The following is a 21146-nucleotide window of genomic DNA, read 5'->3' on the forward strand; positions in this document are numbered from 1 at the left end:
ATGAGGAAATCTAGATTGTAACACTGACTCCCTAGGCTGTGCACACACACAGATTTGCAAAAGTTAAATTTTTTTTCACAAAACCTACAATCTGTTAAATTATGGGAGCATTTTTTCCCATTGTAAGGATTTTGTACTCCTAATTGTGACAATTTCCATTGAATTCACCTTCAAAAAGTGCTGCCACCTCCATTAAAGATGATAGACTTGGTGTGGTAAAGAAAAAATAAATTCTTTTGTGTTATTGCTCGTTTTCTCTAATAATGACCACATGCAGTGAATGATTTTATCCTCCAAATGTGCCATTTCATAACTTATATGAATATAACATACATCCCCAGAAGGCCTGAATCAGGCAGGTTTTAACAAGGACAATCTCTTCACATAGTGTGCATAAGTTCTTTCCTCTTCATCGAGCATCTCTAGCTCCCACTCTTTCACACTGCTGACAGCAAACACATTAGCTTTCATCTTTTACAAACTGCTTCTGCAGTTTGGCCAGTCATTAGGGATACTAAGTGGATACACAAAACTTTATTCTCACAAAACCTTTTTTCTAAGTTGTAGTACAGCAGCTGAAGTTTTAAAACATAAAATCATGTCGAACTGCAGGGAAACATGTCAGCAATGCTCAAGACAAAGATGTTTTCATGTATTGGTGTAGTCATTAAAAATGACATTTTTGTTTGAAATATTCAACTCATATAAGCATGATACTACTTAAAATTATTTCTGGACCAAGCAAAAAAGGATGTTAAACATTGTCGTACAATATTAATATTTCAATTTAATTTAAAACTACTTATGGAGGTTATTTAGGAAACACTGAGAACACTGAAGGTTGATAGTTTAAGATTAACCAGTGTGAATAAGATGGAATCAATAGCTGTGCAGCAGTTATATCTACTGTAAACTGAGCAGCTCTTGTGCTGCAGTTTGGAGTTAAAGACATGAGAAAATGTTGGCTTCTCAGCCAACAGATCATTGCTCTGCAGTAAGAAATTTACAAGTCTGTGGGATGATTTTGAACATTTGCCTTGAATTGCCAAATTGAATGTGTTCCAAAAGAGCAAAAATCAAGGGTGACACTCGAGCAGCACGGTAGGCTTAATAAATACCCAATAACAAGTAATTGAGGAAAGACCAAAGAAGGTTTTGGTCCATGAAGGGAAGAATATTTTTGATGGAAGGCTCATGAATGAGAAGACTAGAGCCAAACATGCCAACACAAGAACATGCTGAGAAAATGGCTTTATTCTGCCCTACATGATAGAGATTTTAGACCATTTACCACCATTTTATGAGAAAGCAAACAAAGAAGAAAGAAAAGGGATGGGGTCCTCTCTAAAATCATGAGCAGCCAAACAGTTCTCAGTGTTTGTGAATCCACCTTGGTCTGCTACCCTTGAAAGGAAAAGTAAATGTTTAATTAGCTATTTTACAGGCGGAGGCTGCAAAACTGATTAATAATTAGATTCCTTGCATTTAAGGTAACTGTTGAACATAATCCAACTTCAGCCTTTACAGCTAAACCTCACCCAGAAAACGTGCAAGTTCAGGTAGGCTGCATGGAGGAATCTGATAATGACTAACTTTTTTTTTTTTTTTTTTATCCGTGAATAAACATCACACTTTATCCACCACTGCAGCTGCACGTTTGTCAGCTTTATTATTTTTTTATTTGCATCCCCTCATCCTCACCCGCTGCCACCAGCAGCTCCACCATCACTTCGCAGGCAAACAAGCCTTTTCTGCCCGACATTATCTTCATCCAGGCTCCGCTGGAAAGGAGGCTGAAATGACGGATGCAACCATGGGAGAGAGACACGGGGACAGTTTATTTACATCGGAGGAGGCTGTGTAAGTTTAGAGGGAAGCCGCAGCGTGTGTCTCCCTCTTTTTACTTTCACCGACCCCCTCCTCCTCCTCCGCTGGCAGAAATTTATAAAGAACAAAAAATCCGACGAGGGAGGGAGGGGGGTTGATATACGCCGAGGCTGAAATCGAGAGGCGAACCCAGGGAAAGAGGAGTAATTTGTACACGGGACTTTCCCCCTCTTAGTCCCCCAAAAGGAGGGGGAAAAGTCGCAATATTGGAAACGAAAAGGAATGAGCTTCTAAGGGCGTGAAAACGTCTGCAATTGTGGATACTTTATATATTTTTATTTCGAAAAAATATGGCCGAGAACGTTCTGGACTCTGGCCCGCCTTCAGCCAAGAGGCCTAAACTCTCCTCTCCGGCACTTTCCGCCTCCGCCAGCGATGGAAACGGTGAGTATTGTTTAACTATATCATTTGTTAAGGGTGTTATTCGTTAAGTTTGTCGTTTTTCGGCGGCTTCGGTGTACTTGAAAGAGGAAGAGGACGCGGGATTACTCTTCTGTTTTTGTCGTAGCTCGCTAACGTTAGCGCGCTAGTAGTGTCGGATACGTGCAGAGGAGCTAGCTCGCATGCTAACAGCCATTTTAGCCGGAGGTAGCTCGATTAGCCAACACTCGGCTAGCGCTAAGCTAGATAGCTGAATGCGGGTCTTCAATGGACGGTCCCGTGTCTTAATGGCTACTTTAGCCGGGCTGATGATAAGCTCAACACCAAGTTATGATAAAGTTTTAAATGTTTTACAGCTGTACCAAATTGGCAGTAAGTTACAGCCACTCCCAAGCAGGGATTTGAGTTTTTAAGGCTCCCAACGTATGAAACAATCTGTTGTTTTGCCCCATCATAACTCGGACCCTCTCCCAACTAACGTTAGCTACCGTTAATAGCGTTAACCAAAGCAGAGGTTGCCTTGTTGGGGAGCTAAATTTAGGCCCACGGCATGGGTCCGACTGATTGTTAAACTCAAATTGCCATTGTTGGTGTGTTTTTTGTGTGTGGATGGCGTATGGCAGCAGCTGGAATAGTGGCCTGAGAGCAAAACTGTGCAGCATGGACAGCGACATGTCCAGCCACTGCAATATATTAACCACCGAGTCAAGATAGCAAGCAAACACTCGTCCAAGCACGAAATGGTCATCCAGATTTCACCACTTAATCATTTTTTTACTCCGAACTGCTGCATTTTACGGCTGTCTACTCGGGAATAGGCTGTCAGTGTCAGTCAGCGTCTGTGGAAAGGGACTTTGATGGCGAAATCATTCAGACATTGCACACATGTTACGCTACCTTGCATGGCACATTTTGAAGATCGGTCCAGTGCTGTCAAGAAAACGAAATCTGCAAATTATTGCACTCAAATGTATTTCCCCTGCGATCATTTGCGACGGTGTCATGCAGGTTGTTAATTGCAATAGTTAATTTGAGGGAAAAAAGCATATGTCGAGAAATTGGTACAAGTTCTTTGCATGCAAGTTACTTGTTTTTGTGCGTCTACCTTCAAAAAGCAGTTTGTAATTAAATTTAGCTGGTGACAAATGCAATTTGTTAATTTTTATATTTAGTTTGCTTAATGTTAGTTGGGCTGCAAGTACAGTTTACAGGTATTTTCGTTGTAGGCCAATCATTTAATATACACTATTAATCATGTAAAAAAAGACTGGTGAATCACCACTGCAAGCATCCTGAGCTGAAACTGATGTCTTGATAGTTTATTTAATCTAATATATAACCAGAAATCCAAAGTATTCGATTTGTAGTCATATGAAACAAAAAAAACAACTTCTCACATTTGTGATCTGTAATGAGCAAATGTATTGTAACTTGAAAAATTAGCTGAACAAATAATTGATGTATAGAAGCTGTTTGGGTGAGTGAGACACTATATGGTACGTATACTGTGTTAGAAAAAACAGTGATTTACAGAACAACATAAGTCGGGTCTAAATTAGATTCTGTACCTTGAGAAATTTGTGTGTGCTTTTTGGTCTTGATGTCCAGCTTAAAGATTCAGAAAGATACATGATGTCCATCTGTCTTGATTGCCTAAGTTGTGTGCTGTTGAACCCACTGTATACAAACTGACACACAAAGTATGCGTCTCGACTTGGCTCCATTTTGTGGCATTATTTCTATTAAACAACCCATTTGTCACCATGTCTGTATAAACCTGTCTTTGCAACACTTTGAATCACTTCGCTGGTCAGGGATTATCTGTGTGAGCAGACCATGTGGGCGTGTGTGTTTGCATATATGTTTGTACATACTGCTTGACACACATACATAAGGTATGGACTTCAGTTAGTAGTATGGTGCTCATCTGTGTTGCGCTTAGTGGAATGTTATTTATTTCTGACAGGAGAAAATTGGTCATACACCTCTAAACAGCTTTTATCAGTTTTTAACATCAAGCATGCAATTGATTTTCACTCTGTCATGTTAAAAAATGAAGGATTATACCAGCTTACATGGCTGTGGCCCATTTTGTCTTCCTCTAACCCTTTGCCTGTTTTTGTCTTGTTGTCTCCCCCTTTCCTAAACTGTGCATTTCTTTTCTATTTCAGATTTCGGCTCGCTGTTCGACTTGGAGCATGACCTCCCAGATGAGCTCATCAGCTCTAATGATCCAGGCCTTGTCAATGGTGGGGACCTCAACCAGTTGCACACCACCCTTGGAGGAGGCCCTACAGGCCTGGGTCCTGGAGGAGGCGGTGGAGGAGCAGGAGGAATGGGTCTTGGGCTTGGCCCTGGAGGAGGTCCTGGTGGTGTTGGCGGAGGCCAGGATGCGGTGGCCAAGCACAAACAGCTGTCTGAGCTCTTGCGTTCAGGGGCACCCACCTCGACCCAACCGGGACACCAAGGAGCTATGGGCAGCCCAGGAGGACCCAATGCCATGGGGCAACACTTGGCAAACATGAAGGCATCCCCTGGCCAGGGGCCTCAGCAGATGATGGGCCAGGGACAGCAGCAGCACCTCTCCCCCCAGCAGCAGGCCAACATGATGCAGCAGAATGCTGCGGCTGGAATGATGGGTGGCATGAATAGGGCCATGATGGGAGCGCAGCAGAAAGGAAATAATGGACAGCAGCAGCCAGGCATGATTGGGAGTCAGGTGATGAATGGCTCTCCCAGGATGGGTTTTGGGAATCAGGGGATGGGTGGCAACAGCAACCTGTTGGCTGAGACCCTACAGCAGCAGGGAGCTGGGGGCCAGGCTGGGATGAGAGGCCAGCAACCTGGAGCACTGAACAAGGTAGGAACTCCTTCATAGAATTTTTTTTTTCTTTTTTCAGTGGAAATAGTTTAACATTCCACAGGAAATATTTCACCCATTTCTTTTAATTTGATGGACTTTAGTACAGGGAGCAAGAAGGCCATAATGCCAGCTGTGGTTGAAAATAAAAAACATGTTACACATGTAGTTACGTTGTTGTATTCAGCAGTAACTTGTGAGACTCAAATTATGTGGTAGTTAATACTCAGGAACCTTTTATTACTACCCACTTAATTTTAAATTAGAAATGTTCATTAAGAACTCATTCTTATTTTGTTTACAGCATAAACTTTGTTCCTAACTTAGTTGAACTTAGGTATATAATTATGCGACATAATTCTTTTCATTGCATCACTAGTTTGCTGCTAAGACATAAACGACAGTTGATGGCAAATCGTTTTTAGCACATGATTGATGATTCATTATAACTGAAGAACGTGTGTGATCCTTTATTGTTTATGTGAACTGCAAAACCTGTTCACAAACTGAATGTTGCCGTTTTTAACATTTGCTACCCTACTGCAGGCTTTATTTTGGTTCTTTTGAAAGATGTGCTTTTTTCTCTATAGAACCACAAAATAGTGCTTTGGGTCCATGACTGTATCTATGTATTTTTACAACCACGAGAGATGCATAGTGGGCTTATGCTTGCAGTTCAAGTGGCAGAAAACTGTTGTGTTTGTGTGATTGGCACTCCCACAGGAGTGACAGTAAAAATGTTGCAGCAGCAGACTGCTGCTGCTGAATGAATGTGGTGGAGACACTGATGTTTGATTTAGCCGTTGAGATCAAAAGCAGTGAGAGGATTTCCAGGTCATGTTTGGGGAGCAGTAAAAGAAAAATGCAATGGAGGTTGTGAAGATGAATGAAGGAATTGGGGGGGAAAAGGAAAGAACAGTCTGCTCAGAAAAAGATGAACTATTCATAACAGATTGCTTTTACCCACACTGCTGGTCACTTAAGTTACAACTTGAGTCTATCTCAGTGCTTGTCTGTTTTAAGCGATTGATGTGTAAATCTAGGTTTGTGTAATTTTTAGGCAATTTTCTAATGATTCAATTAAACTTGATGCTGTAAATAACTTCTTTAATTGACTGAGAAGTACATTTTAGCCGTTTAGAAGTGGGTGACTTAATTGCTCTTGAGCAGTAGGAAGTGGAAAGTGGTTTAAAAACAGATGTGATTTTATGCTCTTTTGTTTTTTGGGGGGGTGAAAGCTTCCCCCTAACGTTAACTTTGATGGGGTTCACGGTGTATGTAAATCTCCACAGGACTTCCTCATTTAACAGCTAATGTTGAGATCATAGGAGACTCTGCAAAATCACGGTGGAATCTGTCAGAACTAGAAATACTGTCACATGTTCAGTTCAGATGCTGCCGCTGATAATGTAAGTGAAATGTGTTTGCAACTACATAGTTGAACGCCTTCTTGATGTTTTCTTATTTCTCCTCCTAGATGGGGATGATGGGCAACCCAGGGGTCCCTTTTGGAGGGCCATATGCAGGGCAAGGGAATCAAGGTCTTGGAGGCGCAGGGCTGGGCCCTCAGCTCCAGAACAAAGGTCCGATGGCCAACAGTCTGGCCCAGTTTAATGTGGACAAGAAGAATCAGCCAATGCAAGGAATGGCTGCCATGGTAAGGAATATATACTCCCTGAAGAAATGTTCACATGTCAGATGCAAGAAAATGTTGTACTCTACTCTATTAATCCCGGTCCCAAACTGGCAGACAACTCAAAATTATTCCCTTATGTCTCACCTCTTCCCACGAACCTCGCCTCCCACTGCACCACTGTTTTACTCCTCTGTATTCCATGTTTCCTTTCATTTGACCCAACCGTGACTATTTATTTTCAACTCTCCTCTTATTATTTATTCACCACCCCTTATCTATTCTTATTCTGCGCCTCCTCTCCTCTCCTCTCATTACTCCCTGTTACCTTCTCCCTCACATTTCCTTATTTCCTGTTTATGTACTTCTCTTGTCTCATCCATGTCACATCTTCTTATTCCTCTCACTTCACTTACTGCAGGGCTCCCAGCAGTCACAGACAGGTGTGGGCGGTCCCTCTGGTGCACCTGTGGGAGGGGCCCCTGGGATGGTGCCCAGTGCTCAGGGAGGTCTGGTGGGTCCCGGTGCCCAGGTTTCTGCAGCATCTGCTGCAGCCGGAGCGCCACCCACAGCAGATCCTGAGAAGCGCAAACTCATCCAGCAGCAACTGGTACTCCTGCTTCATGCACACAAGTGCCAGCGGCGGGAGCAGGCCAATGGTGAAGTCCGGCAGTGCAACCTGCCCCACTGCCGCACTATGAAGAACGTCCTCAACCACATGACTCACTGCCAGGCTGGCAAGTCCTGTCAGGGTGAGTAGAAGGGATGCTACATGTGTCTGACAAGAACACGTGTTTCAACATTATTCAAGTGGTATCAATTATAACAGTAGGGTAAGAACTGGAGTTATCCTATCCTCACATTGTGAGACAAAAAGCATAATTTTTGTATCCTTTTAACAAATACTGTCTGTATATCCTCACTTTTACACAGCTTGTGTCTCTGTGCTATAGACCTTAACTGTCCTCCAAAAACTATTAAACATAAATCAGCCATATGGTTGCATCAGGTAACATGTTCCTTCACTGCAACGGACATGACTAGTGTACTTTATTCTGAAAGGAACTCTGGGTGCATTTTTACTTTTATATAGAGTAGTTCTGTGTTGTGCAGATATCACTGTGCATGCTCTGGGATGCAGTCCAGAATTTACACTGCTTTGCTAGGTTGACGAGCTGAGAGAAATAATCCTCCTAATGAAGGTTTATGTCGCCCAATGAAACGGTATAGCTCTTAGGCACATGGCGCAGGAGGCATAAGCTTTATAAGGTTATGACTAAACAGAAATGTTTTTTTTTTTGATAAGAATGAAAATATAAAATAACACCAGCCTTAGGTTAACTTCCTAACAGTTTTCTGTGTCTTGTTGATTGACATTGACCTCACTTTGTTCTGCCTCTTTCCCCATCCTCTGTTTCCCCGCTCTTCCTGTCTGTCTCCCCTTTTTCATCCTCAGTTGCTCACTGTGCATCATCAAGGCAGATCATCTCCCATTGGAAGAACTGCACGCGACATGACTGTCCTGTCTGCCTGCCACTGAAGAATGCTGGGGACAAGAGGAACCCGCAGTGTGAGTGTCTGTATCTGACCAAACAACAATATTCTTATACATTCCTTTTGTTCACATTACGCAAACTATCTTCATCCTTATTGTACACAGCAATTTCACTTGATCTGAAAGGTGATAACTTAAGTGGAATAACATAATGATGAATGATCATATTATGCCATTATTATACAAAATGTTTTAAATGAATGATTCCAAGCAAAGTATAATAAATAACAAAATGACATGTTTTGTTTTAAAATGTTTGAAGAGATATGAGTTTGCATACGTTTGCCATATGTTTTGATACATGTATCTAAAAATATTTCTATTACTATTGTGTCCAAGTGTATACTTTCATTCTTAGCATGAATCTTCCTCAGTTTGAAAGGAACTTGAGAAAGTGTGATTTGCAGTATGGTTTTAGTGAGTTTTTCTTAATTATTTAGTCATAGGGTTTTCTCAAGCTTCAGGAAATTATACGCTCTCAAACTGATCAGATGTGTTATCAACCACCTCCTCCTCTTTTGTCCTCACAGCTCTACTGGCGGGGGCCGGTGCAGGTCTGGGCAGCTCTCTTGGGGCAGTCTCTGGTGGCCAACCAAGTGCTCCCAACCTCAACCCACCGAGCCAGATTGACCCGAGCTCCATAGAAAGAGCCTACGCAGCTCTGGGCCTCACCTACCAGGGAAACCAGATCCAGGCTCAGACTGCCCAGCCTAATATGCCCAACCAAGGCCTGCAAGGCCAGGCTGGCATGAGGCCTATGAACCCGATGGGTGAGTTAGCTTGCATGTTCACCTGCCTCCCTCTTCAGGTCTTTCAAGTAAAAAGATGTATTGTATTACACCCTGTTCCTGATAGATCTCAGAGCCCAGACAAGAATATTAAACTTTGAGTTTTAAGATTTGGAGAGTTATGTAGAGATGTAGATGTTTCTAGAAGTGTTTAAGTATTCACTTACTATCGGAAAGAATCCTGAAAAGTGCCTACTAAAAGTTGTCAGCTGTCATAGGGCTCCAAGCAAAAAAATAGTCCTGTAGACACAGTCTGATTAAGTCCTCAACAATAACTGCATTATTAGTAGTAGAGGAACACAAGTAATGCAAACATATAATGTCTTGTCCATGTGTAGGTGCGAATACTATGGGAGTCAATGGAGGTGTAGGTGCTCCATCTCAGAACCAAGCCAGCCTACTGCAGGACACCATGATGCACCTCAATGTGAACAGCCAAGGGTGAGGAGAATTGACGCACCATAATCAAAAGCATTTAACACCTTTTAAGAGCTTTACATTTTTGTTAAATGAATTCTTCTCAATTCTACATCAGACCAAGGCCCACATCTATGTTTTTTAAAGAAGTTACTAATAAAATGATGCCTTCCCTCTCTCCTCTCAGTCTGATAAATGATGCTGGTGGGGTTGGCTCCATGCCCACAGCAGGCCCTCCCTCTGCCTCAGGCATGAGGAAAGGCTGGCATGAGGACATCACGCAGGACCTACGAAACCACTTGGTACACAAACTGTAAGTATTAACCGTGGAACATATACAGCCCCTTACACAGTCACTTTTATTAGCGTTTGATCTCAGCTCTCTGGCTTCATACCTTCTTGTTTTAAGTTGCTAATGTTTGGCTGTTTGACAAACATCTACCATTGCATATTACTACACATTTACATATGTAATACTTAAGAACTTTAATGCCACTGAGAGGAGTTAACAAATAATTATCATTATGACATATAATATTTAATAATATATAATTGATAATATTTTTAACCTCCTTCCCCATTTTCTCCTCTTTCTGCCCCCCCGTCTCACCCACAGTGTTCAGGCCATCTTTCCGACTCCAGATCCTGCTGCCCTAAAGGACCGTCGGATGGAGAACCTGGTGGCCTATGCCAGAAAAGTTGAAGGAGACATGTATGAGTCAGCCAACAGCAGAGTAAGTTTCTCTCTCTTTTAGCTCACGGCATTACTCAAAAAAAGGAGGGGGAATGCTGGGAATTTTGTCATTTTGCAGCTGTGTTGTACCCAGCTGCCAAGTTACTCAGTTAGTCATAGGTCGGTCTCAAACATGAAAAATTGTATAGCTTATGTGCTATTGCGGGATGTGGCTTGAAGTTTAATTGAAGTTTGTCACACCGAAAGTCTTGAGTCAGCTTGGTATCAATTTAACAAAAAAATAAGACAACAGGATCATGCACAGGACCTGTCGAGTTCTACAAAAAACTTTTTGTGGTTTTATAGCAGCAAGTATTTATTGTGTACTCTTTTTTCCTACTGCCCCTCTTACCCTTTTCTCTTATTTCTTTACCCTTTTTTGGCAGGCTGAGTACTATCACCTGCTAGCAGAGAAGATCTACAAGATCCAGAAGGAGCTGGAGGAGAAGAGGAGGACCCGGCTCCAGAAGCACAGTCTGGGCCTCGGGCCTGCCAGCATGGGTCAGCCTCCCACTGGACTGCCTCCAAGTGAGTGGACATGCAGCACATGTAGACTTGGATGAGATAATGTTGCACTGGGCTGCACGCATTCATGTGAATGATAATTTAATCCGACGGAATGTGACATTGTGACATTTTATTATTGTTTTGTATCTCTTACCTCATGCTTTTAGATTTAATGCACGACATGGTACGTGATTGCAGATTTGTCACTGCCGTATTATTTGTATCATATTTATATTATCTTGATGTCCTTTTTGCTGCATTTGGCACAATTTTCTTAATCTAAATCTCATTCATTGCTATGTTTCTTTTTCTAAGAAAAACACCTTCTCCAGATTTTTCACAGTTTATTTGGATCAAACTACCTTTTCAGGTGTCTCTGTGTCATCATTTGGTGTCTCTTGAACTCAAATGCCACTTATCTTTCCTGACCAAAAAAAGTTTTGTGCAAACCTCTTCACACATGCTTGTGAAGGACATTTCCACCTCTTTTCCCTCCTGATTTTCTTAATCTTCTGCCTCTGTTTTTACAGACGGTCCTCTCCCTGACACATCAATGGTGCGACCTGCTGGACCAAATCAGATGGTCAACAGGATGCAGGGCCCAGGTAAAGAGACACTTGGGACTGAAACCCAACATTTAAATTTACTAGTGCAGTGCGCGTTTAAAACGTGCTTGTTCGGAACGGGCCGATTGCTTGGACACTGGTTTTGTTGCTTCAGTGTATAGGAAAATTAATACAGTTGATGTGAGGTGTGAATGAGTGTATACACCAACAACATGAAAGAAACTAACATTCTGTTATAACCTACACAGATGTTGTAAATAATAAATATTCTAATAGTAAATAAATGTTCTTATTTCAAGTAAAATATAGGCTACACTTAAATATAAAACACATAACAGAGCTTTTGGAAAAAATGTGCATCCTAAAATAAAGTGGATCGATCATATTGGGCTCTTAGATGGTTTATTTTCTGTGCCGGATTTGAGTGGGTACGTTTGCTCAATAGATTTGTGCTTTGTCTCGTAGTGGCGCTTCACAATCGCCACGGTCTCAGAACATGAGACATACTAGTTTTGAACTGCCTGTGGGAAGAAGGAACATGTAGGAGTCTGTCCATTCTTGATTTAAAAGCTCTGTTTTTGCTATCTACCGTTTCCTTTTTAGAGCATGCCGTGTGATTTCTCCGACTGCATTTATCTTGTCTCGTCTCTCCCTCTATCTCTGTGTATACTGTAAAGGCTAGAAAAGCTGCGCCGATTAAAACAGATATGCTCTGTCATACAATTTATCGGTTATTTCGCTAATCCAGACGAACTGCCTGTGGGAAGAATGAACATGTGATAGTCTATCCATTCTTGATTAAAAGCTCTGTTTATGCTGCACAGAACACGGATCGCTTGTTTATTCAAAATAAATTAATATTGGACATCACCTGTCCAAATTGTATCAAATTCGACACTGCATGTCCTTGGGTCCCCAGCAATACACCCACCAAGTGTGAAGTAGATTGAATGAGCAGTCCTCGAGATATGCAAAGGACATATATACAGACAGACAGAGTCCTTGCTTTATAGTTAGATCACTTTATGGTCAAATCAACACATTGTACCTGTTGTATCAGCTCAAATGTTCATCTACATAAAAGAGGTATTAGACTGGAAGCTTGTGATATTTCCTTGCTCTGGTGTTGACAGTATGTTGCGTTTAGGACACTTTTACACAACACAATATGTAGTGTAGTTTCCACATGAAATGTTATGCGTTGTATCATAACAGTCTCTGTGTTTTGTCAGGTATGAATCAGTTCAATCAGATGGGGATGCAGTCCATGGGCCAGAGATCCACGCCTCCTCTCCCCATGGGAACATCTGGCAACCAGGTCAGTACCGAATAAAGCGTTTGTCCCACTGTTTTGTTTTAAAGCCATGGTTCTGCCTTAGTTTCTTTAACTCAGAAGATTGTTTTTAATCCATGTAATTGGTTTTTGTTAATCCCCAGTGTCTAGAGGTTTCAAAAATTAGTTTTATGAAAGGACAAATTGTCACCTGTCAAAAGAGTCTTAATGTTTTTAAAATGACCAACCACATAATATTTATACAATTATTTACCAATATTTTGATGGTGCCTTGTGTTACTTACTACTTACTACTAATCTTTGCTGCTATTTTTTTTTATCATTAACAACTTTATTAATAACATATTCATTAATGGTAGATACAACAGTACTAATATTTGAGAGGGCTTTTTTTTTCTTGCCTATCATGCTGTGTTTTGTTTGAACTAGCTTACAAAAACGCTATTTTAATCAAACTGCTTGGTAGAAACGTTTTGTAAGAACTTTGCCCATGCTCTCATACACCTCTAGATGGGAATGGTTGGACCCAGGATGGGGCAGCCAAATGTCAATCAGCTGCAGAACCAGTATCTGTCCCAGGGGCAGTTTCCTGGCTCAGGACCAGGGGTTGGAACAGCTCAACCTGGGATGGCCCAACCTGGAGCACAGGGAGGCATGGCACAGGTAAAGTGACCTGTAGTTGTGTGTCAAGAGATCCCCTGCTAGTAGATGTGTGTCAAGCTGCACGTTGCTCCAAGCTGGTCTTTACTAAAGAAAGACGTTAAAATTCGGAAGCACAAATTGCAGCTACAGTTATCTGTAGATGTTATTTTAGATGTCAGGTGTTGATAGAATTAATGAATAAAATCTGTTTTAATCTCTTCATAAATTTGAGCTTGGTGGAAGGATTCAAAATTGGATTAAACTCTTCAGTCTTCTCTGTGGTTCTGTTTCCCAAAACAGAAAAAATTAACAAAAATGTGCTTACTGTCTAATCTGATGCACCAGATGGTTTGTTATACAGAACCATCACAGAACTTTGGAAACTGTTTGGAAAAGGACAGACACTTTAGAAAAGAAAATACTTGGCAGGTGATTGTATTAAACGTCTGTTAATTACCATCTTACCTTGGAGGCAGCTAGATTTGTGAGATCACACAAGAATCCTCATAGGACGCTGATTGGTCCAAACCACCAAGTGCATAATTTGAAGCCTGACAAGATGGATTCTCGCCTGATGTCGTGATCTCGCAAATCCAGCTGCCTTGCTGTCAGAGGTTTTTAAAAATAGCTATGGTAAAATGTTGTGTAAATGCCAGTGTCTGACCAACCAGGAACACTCTACACCCCAATAGTTCCTGGGCAATCTGAGAGTATTACCAGGGACCCAGCAGGGGATTTATGGGGCAGGAGCTGTGGCTTAGGAAACTAAATGTCAAAATGTAGAGTTCCTAAAAAAATGTTCCTGGGTTCATCGAAAAGTTCTTCAATCAAAAATGGGTAGAATTGAACTGCTGAGGACTAAATAAACGGCTTCCGCTTCTTGGGCACTGTTGTTGTTGTTATAAACCTTTAATGTCTAGATTTTCTTAAGTACATATTATTCAACTTGTATAAAGGATCTTAAGAGTGATCTCATGTCATACATGTTTAATGTTCTTCTTGAATTATAACTTTCTATATACCTATGATTGTCACTCCTGTCCTTACCCTCATCCTTGTCTTATATCCTCAGACGCAGATGGGCACTCCTCCCTCTCTCCCAGTTGCTAGTCCTCTAGCGCAGCCAGGTTCAGCCAGTGGTCCCAGCGGGGTCCCCTCTGTAGGGCCTATGGGTCCCCAGAGTGTGGGTGGCGGAGGTCCCAACTCAGCTGTTGGAGCCCCTGCTTCCTCAATGACGCCATCTAACACAAACCAGCAACCCAACTCCATCCCCCACCTGGGAGCCATGCGTGGCAGCTCGCCCTCCCCTGCTCACAGCCGGTCCCCTACCCCTCACCAGACACCCCCCAGACTAGCTGGGTCCCAGACCCCACAGCCACACACCCCTAATGCACCACAGCTGGCTCCACCTCCAGCCCCGCAGCAGAACCAACTTGGCCAGGGCCCCGGCTCCAACAAGCCCCTCCAACAGCCGCATATTGGGGCAGCTGGTTCCACCACTCCATCTCACCCTGGACTGGCCTCCAGCTCAACGCCACACAGTGCTCAACTGCCACGCACTCCGGTCAGTGTTCCATAACCGTAACTCGAGTTCTTAAAGGCAGACTATGTGGGATTTGTTGGTTACTGTTGGTTACTGTTTGTAAACACAGCATTCCACTCCTCCCCAGCTCAACGTCTCTCTCCTTTGCTCTCTGTTTCTGTATGCACGAGTGCGGGGCTGAGCTCCACACACACACACGCACACACGCACACAGATAGAGGGGACAGCAGTCTTCTGCAGAGCAGAGTCCTCAGCAGACATAATGAAAATGGACTGTACTTGAGTTGAGTACGACTGCTCACTGCCGTAAGCGCAACAAAATCCGGCAGTAAGGGAGACAATACGAGCAATTTATCAAACAACTGTTGAACAGGTAGTACACTGGCGCTGTGTACACCATTTTCGTAGCTTCCTCTACGTGTGCTTATGATCTGGCACCTGGTCACATGTTTTTATACACTCTGTGCGCTGTTATTGGCTGGGGGCTACACACCCACTGCCCGAAGGTTGCAACCCAGAAGTGTCCCGAGCACAGCAATATAATAAGAAAATACAGGCAGAGTAGATAAATACACCACTACACACTTCTAGTGGGTCATAAGTCATGATTGAGTGGGATAACTTTTGTATGAATCTACACATTGTTTTGTTGGAAAATCCTGCATAGTATGCATTTAAGGATTATTTTTGATTCCTTTTTTCATACATTGCCACAGTTATGATAAAACCTTTCATCCTGTTCCCATGAATGCATCATTATCTCATCATTATCTCACGTTTCCTATTTCCATGCACCTGAGTTTGTTTCTTTCTCTGTCTCTAGTTGTCCCAAAAGGGATCATTCGCTGCGGACAGTCAGGCTCTGACTCCAGCCTCTGTCAGCAGCTTGGACACTTCCTCCCAGCAGCCGCAGTCAAACACCTCAGCCGCCAACCTCGACTCCAAGATGGAGGTCAAGCAGCAGGATGAGGACGATGAAAGTGACGCCGGCAGCTGCTCCAAAGGAGGGAAGCTCAGCAACCTCAAAACGGAAGAAAAACCTGTGAAATCAGAGCTGAAAAAGGAGGAGTGTTCCGGAGAGGGAGGTAAAGGAGTTCCCATGGATACATCAACAACAACGCCGACGTCGGGCGTGAAGACGGAAGACAGGAAACCAGAGGTGAAGAAGGAGGTGAAAGAAGAAGAGGAGACGTCAGATGCGGTTGTTCCACAAGCTCCAGTAAAAAAGAAGAGTAAGGAGAACTTTTTCTTGTGTGCGCCTTTTTTAAACATCTCACTGTATATTGTTATTGATCCAAATTGAGGCTGTTTCATTAATATTTTTTTTTCATCATGGAATCCAAAGGGTTAATTAAAGCAGAGTAAAATTAACCATTTTTTATCACTCCTTCATCTCTTACCCTCTTCCCAGTCTTCAAGCCGGAGGAGCTTCGTCAGGCCCTGATGCCCACTCTGGAGTCTCTCTACAGACAAGACCCAGAGTCTCTGCCCTTCAGAATGCCCGTTGACCCACAACTGCTGTGCATACCTGTACGTATCCCTGCTGAGGTTGAGGACTATCTGTTCCTATGCCTTGTATAAACCACAGTGCCCCTTGTTATGCCTCCGCGATGGCGACAGCAGCAGCCGGAGCATTATGTTTTTGGGTTATCTGTCTCAGGAATGCCTCGAGGGACAAACGATGCCGATGATTTAGGTGGTCAAAGGTCAAGGTCACTGTGACCTCACAAAACTGAAGAATTCATATGCTAATTATGACAAAGTTTCACACAAATGTAATAGGATGAAGTGATGACATTTTATATCCAAAAGGTCAAAGGTCAACTTCACTGTGAGATCATCGTGTTCGGCAAAAACACTTTTCTGGCCGTTATTCAACACCACAACTCAGGAACAGAAGGGCAGATTGTGACCATATTTCACATTTGGTCAGATAGTGAATGGATGACACTAATCTCGGGTACCCACCTTGAAACTGTGTTGATTGTATAGATCTTGTGCTGCCGTGTTGAAGATGTGTGTGAAGCATACAAATTTTAAAATCAGTAGCTTCTTTGCAGCATCATCCATATCTGAAGCATCGTCTACTGTCAACAACTGTCTACAACTTTGTTCTATCAGAATCAGCTTTATTGGCAGCATGTGAACACATACAAGAAAAATACACTTAATACCTTTTGTTAAATTCCTTCAAAGTCTTCACTACAAATATATGAATCTGGACAGATATGGATGTAAACTGTAACTTGACTGTTTTAAGGAGGCATACAACCGCAAGGAGGTTTCCCTAGTGTAGTATTTGACATGTCTATGTGTGTATTCTTTTCCCCACTGCCTCAATCTATACGTCTTTCTTGTAGTTCCCTCAGTTTGTGTGAACTGAGCAGCTTGTCTTGCTTTACTTGGTTTAAACAGCTCAACTCTAATACGTACTCATTGTGATGTTGCAGGACTACTTTGACATTGTGAAGAACCCCATGGACTTATCTACTATCAAGCGAAAGCTAGACACAGGTTAGTATTTGCTGCTTCATGCTAAAAGGTTTTGTAATTCCTGAGAAACTCAACAGGCTTCGTTAAACTGTCCTTTGCTTCTTTCCAAGATGAATCAAAATAAGTGTAGATGTGGTGAAGCTATTATTTGTGTGCTTTGTGGACCCCAGGAAGAGCGGTTGTTGCTAATGGGGATATACAGAAATGCAATAAATAAATAAATGACAGCATAAAGGAGAATACACTGTCTGTATTTTTATTTAACATTAATTTTGGTTTTTACTCAGGGTAGGAAATGAACAATAATCTCTACAAGCGAGTCCTGACTTTCTTGCTGCTTTTATAGGAGATTCTCCAATTAGACCCAGGAGAGTCTTTCTCTTTCCATCATCTCATGCTTTGTGTTTTGGTTGTAGGTCAGTACCAGGATCCATGGCAGTACGTGGATGACATCTGGCTGATGTTCAACAACGCCTGGCTGTACAATCGAAAAACATCCCGAGTCTACAAGTACTGCTCCAAACTGGCTGAGGTCTTTGAACAGGAGATCGACCCTGTCATGCAGGGCCTGGGCTACTGTTGCGGCAGGAAGGTGAGATATAATGCTCGATGGATAGATATGGAAATCTCTTGGTGTGGGGCGATGTTTAAGTTGAGATGCTGAAACATAAGAAGTCAATGTAAATCTTAACTTGATAAAGTAACAGGCTGCACCGATACATACAAAACATGTTCTTTAGTACTGTTTGGCCTGTGACTCGTATCAATAGGTGAACAGAACCTTCCAGCGAAACGCAGAGTTTAACTGGGTGTAAAAAATAATAACAGTTTGACAATTTTGTTGAACTGAGAATATGTCTCGATAAGGTGGTGCGTATAAATGTTTTGAGTATGTAGATGCAGAATTTACCTCCCCTCACTCACATCTGAAAATGGAAGCAGCGAAGTGGGTTCATAGCTAAATTTGGCCTTGGACACACCACCGCCATATCACATTTCAGATCTCATTAGACTCTGCTATTTTTGGTTTTGCAGGCAAACAAAACTGATTGGCCCTTATCCTGAGAGGCTGGCTAAAGGGTTGACTTCTGACAATGAGACTTTAGCTGTAATTATTTTTCACAACATTAAGCCGATCAGAAATGACTTCACTCAGCTCTTCAGGGAGATAAAATGATATATAATATAATCATATTATCATAATGTGAGTCCACTGAAAGTCTTGTTGGGGAAACCATGTTAATATTTCACTTAAAGGTCACTTTAATCCTATCATATGGAGTAGCAGTTAGTGTAAACTAGTATTGATTAGCAGAGGTGGGTTTGTCTAAAGTTACTATTGTTGACCATGATTAATGTTTTTCATCCTGTTTGTTTGCTTCTGGCCATCAGCTGGAGTTCTCTCCTCAGACACTGTGCTGCTATGGAAAGCAGCTGTGCACTATTCCCCGAGACGCTGCTTACTTCAGCTACCAGAACAGGTATGGAGGGAGGGAAAACTCCCATGTAATGCAGGGTGGAGGGAGGACTACATGAATGGATGGGTTAGTAAAAAGCAGAAGGGATTATAGTAGAGATTCATTGAAAAAGATTGAAACCGGTTGCATTTTGAAAAAGTAAAAGTTGACTTGTACCCTGTCAAAGAATAATAAGGTAGAAACCAAGTGTTCATCTGATTAATTTTGTTTCCCTAAACGCTTCCCTTCACTTCATGTTCTCCCCTTTTTTTTAAATACCTTCATATGGTGCCTAATGCACTGGCATTTTAACAGTTGGTCCTCTCTTATCACATTCCTGCAGTTGTTCATAGTTTGATTGAATAAATCTATAATCAACACAGAAGGTGTTGGTGTCAGACAAACCAAAGACAACGTCTTGTTTCTCTGGTGCTGTTTGCGGTTTTGCATAAAATCTTCTTTTGGGCTGGAAGACGCAGCAATAATGCTAAAATTTGAAGTTTTGTTGCTGCTGTTCCAACATCCTGACCCATGCCTTATACACCTGTAAAGTCCACACCACTATCTTTTTTTTTTGTGTCTACCTGTCTTCAGTCTTGCTACTCACCCATGAAAACCTTACTGGAATGTGAAAAGACCGACTTTAAAATGAACTGTTGGAATGAACAAACAGCTGAGCAGTTGTCTGTGCTTACTTGTTCACATTTGTTCAGTGTGTGTATTATGTCTTGTGTTATAACTTCCTATTCCAGTTCCCTTCTCCCATTTAGTTCCTGTCGATTCTGCTCCTGCTCTGTTAGCTGTGATGGTGATTGTTGTTGCCCATCCTCTCATGTCCAAATTGCTAATCTGTGCTTTGCCTCGGCTCTCTGCTGTGTGTTGTCTTGGATGTTTGTCTCGTCTTGTTCCTGGTCTATATGACTTGTCTGTCCTCCCTTCCAATGGCTGTGATGTCCGCATTGGCTTGCTTTTGCCTTGACCAACCATGCACCTCCAAAACCATTCCCCATCCCCCTGACCCCGCCACCCCTACCCCTACCCCCTCCAAACTCATGACTGGCTGTTGCGTGACGACTTCCTGCTGTCCCGCGCTCCTACTTCCTGCTTGCCCTGCTTGTGGCACCCTGCCTTGCCCATGTCCTGTACCACTTGGTGACTGCCCTCCCGTGCGCTGTCTGTGATTGACTGTGCTGTGGGCGGAACGGTGTAGTTCACCAAAATTTGGGCTTCTTGCTAACAGGTACCACTATTGCGAGAAGTGTTTCAACGAGATCCAGGGAGAGACTGTTTCCCTGGGCGACGACCCCACCCAGCCACAGACGTAAGTATTTCTGCATTTAACAAGAAAGATAACTCCACATAAAAAGTTGAAAAGTCCTGACATTTTGAAACATTATATTTATATACTCTACATTAACTAACTAGCTCCATTGACCTTCCAGCTAAGATAACATCATTTGAATGGTTTGACAGCTATTGAAAAACTCTACAACTGACTCATTTTTTGGCCGGCAGCTCTGGTTGTTACTTAACAATCCTGTAAAGACGTCACTGTGGCATTTATCTATACGCACACATAAAAAGTGTAGACTAGCAACTGGACTGCATTACATATTTATAAAAATCTTTTAAAAGTATATATAAAATGCTGCATGTTGCAAGTTGGGTGTCTAATAAATTATGAGCATGTGAAGTATTTGTATAGAGAATAAGTTTGGTTATTTCCCAGTCTTGAAGTGTTTTTGAATTTGGCCAAAAATCTGAAGACATGTTTGAAAAAGTTGCTCCATCTCAGTATGATTATAGTACACGTTTTCAGAATCATCACTATATTATATGGCTTAATATTATGAATCAATAAAGGTGATAATTGTCAATGGTACTGCCACTGCAAAATATTTTTGATTATAAACTAACAGTCTGTAAAGTTTTGGAACTGTAAATGAGAAACTGTATAAGATCCTTTGATACATTTGAAAGAGTTTTGCTTGTGCGTTGACAGTTTCCTCTTGTTATTCTACATATTGTCACACTACCTTTTTTAAATTCCTTTCAGATCCATTAACAAAGATCAGTTTGAGAAGAAGAAGAATGACACACTGGATCCCGAACTGTAAGTTGACCACTCTCAAATGTTTCAAATATCTGAGCATGGGGTAACAAGATGAAACCAAATTGGTTCTAAAGACCAAAGTGTGTAATTTGTATCTCATTCCCTCTTTACTTCAGGCTTGTTGAATGTATGGACTGTGGGCGCAGGATGCACCAAATTTGTGTCTTGCACAATGACACAATCTGGCCATCGGGGTGAGTAGCTATTTTTTATTTCCAGTTCTCAAGGATAATGTGAAAGTCCTGATGTCATTCGCTAAATATATTTTTTATTTAAT

The 21146-nt window shown here is 42.0% G+C and overlaps 1 protein-coding gene across 4 annotated transcripts in view; it reads left to right on the forward strand.

The window, feature by feature from the left end:
• Positions 1-1570: 1570 nt before the first annotated feature.
• Positions 1571-21146, forward strand: part of ep300a (E1A binding protein p300 a) — a 28384-nt gene continuing 8808 nt past the window's right edge. The window contains exons 1-22 of one of the 4 annotated variants that reach the window (XM_067576953.1): positions 1571-2271; positions 4440-5128; positions 6606-6785; positions 7183-7513; positions 8218-8331; positions 8847-9086; positions 9443-9545; positions 9709-9834; positions 10138-10255; positions 10641-10782; positions 11292-11366; positions 12560-12645; positions 13132-13284; positions 14336-14827; positions 15630-16038; positions 16218-16336; positions 17257-17320; positions 17716-17891; positions 18692-18780; positions 19967-20077; positions 20813-20869; positions 20986-21063. In XM_067576953.1, coding sequence (XP_067433054.1) covers positions 2178-2271; positions 4440-5128; positions 6606-6785; positions 7183-7513; positions 8218-8331; positions 8847-9086; positions 9443-9545; positions 9709-9834; positions 10138-10255; positions 10641-10782; positions 11292-11366; positions 12560-12645; positions 13132-13284; positions 14336-14827; positions 15630-16038; positions 16218-16336; positions 17257-17320; positions 17716-17891; positions 18692-18780; positions 19967-20077; positions 20813-20869; positions 20986-21063 — 4046 coding nt within the window. In that variant the 5' untranslated portion in view covers positions 1571-2177. Of the gene's footprint in view, positions 2272-4439; positions 5129-6605; positions 6786-7182; positions 7514-8217; positions 8338-8846; positions 9087-9442; positions 9546-9708; positions 9835-10137; positions 10256-10640; positions 10783-11291; positions 11367-12559; positions 12646-13131; positions 13285-14335; positions 14828-15629; positions 16039-16217; positions 16337-17256; positions 17321-17715; positions 17892-18691; positions 18781-19966; positions 20078-20812; positions 20870-20985; positions 21064-21146 lie in introns of all 4 variants that reach the window. The other 3 variants (XM_067576952.1, XM_067576954.1, XM_067576955.1) reach the window with 3 other exon arrangements.

This window comes from Thunnus thynnus, chromosome 20 (genome assembly GCF_963924715.1).
Source record: "Thunnus thynnus chromosome 20, fThuThy2.1, whole genome shotgun sequence".
Classification (NCBI taxonomy): Eukaryota; Metazoa; Chordata; class Actinopteri; order Scombriformes; family Scombridae; genus Thunnus; species Thunnus thynnus.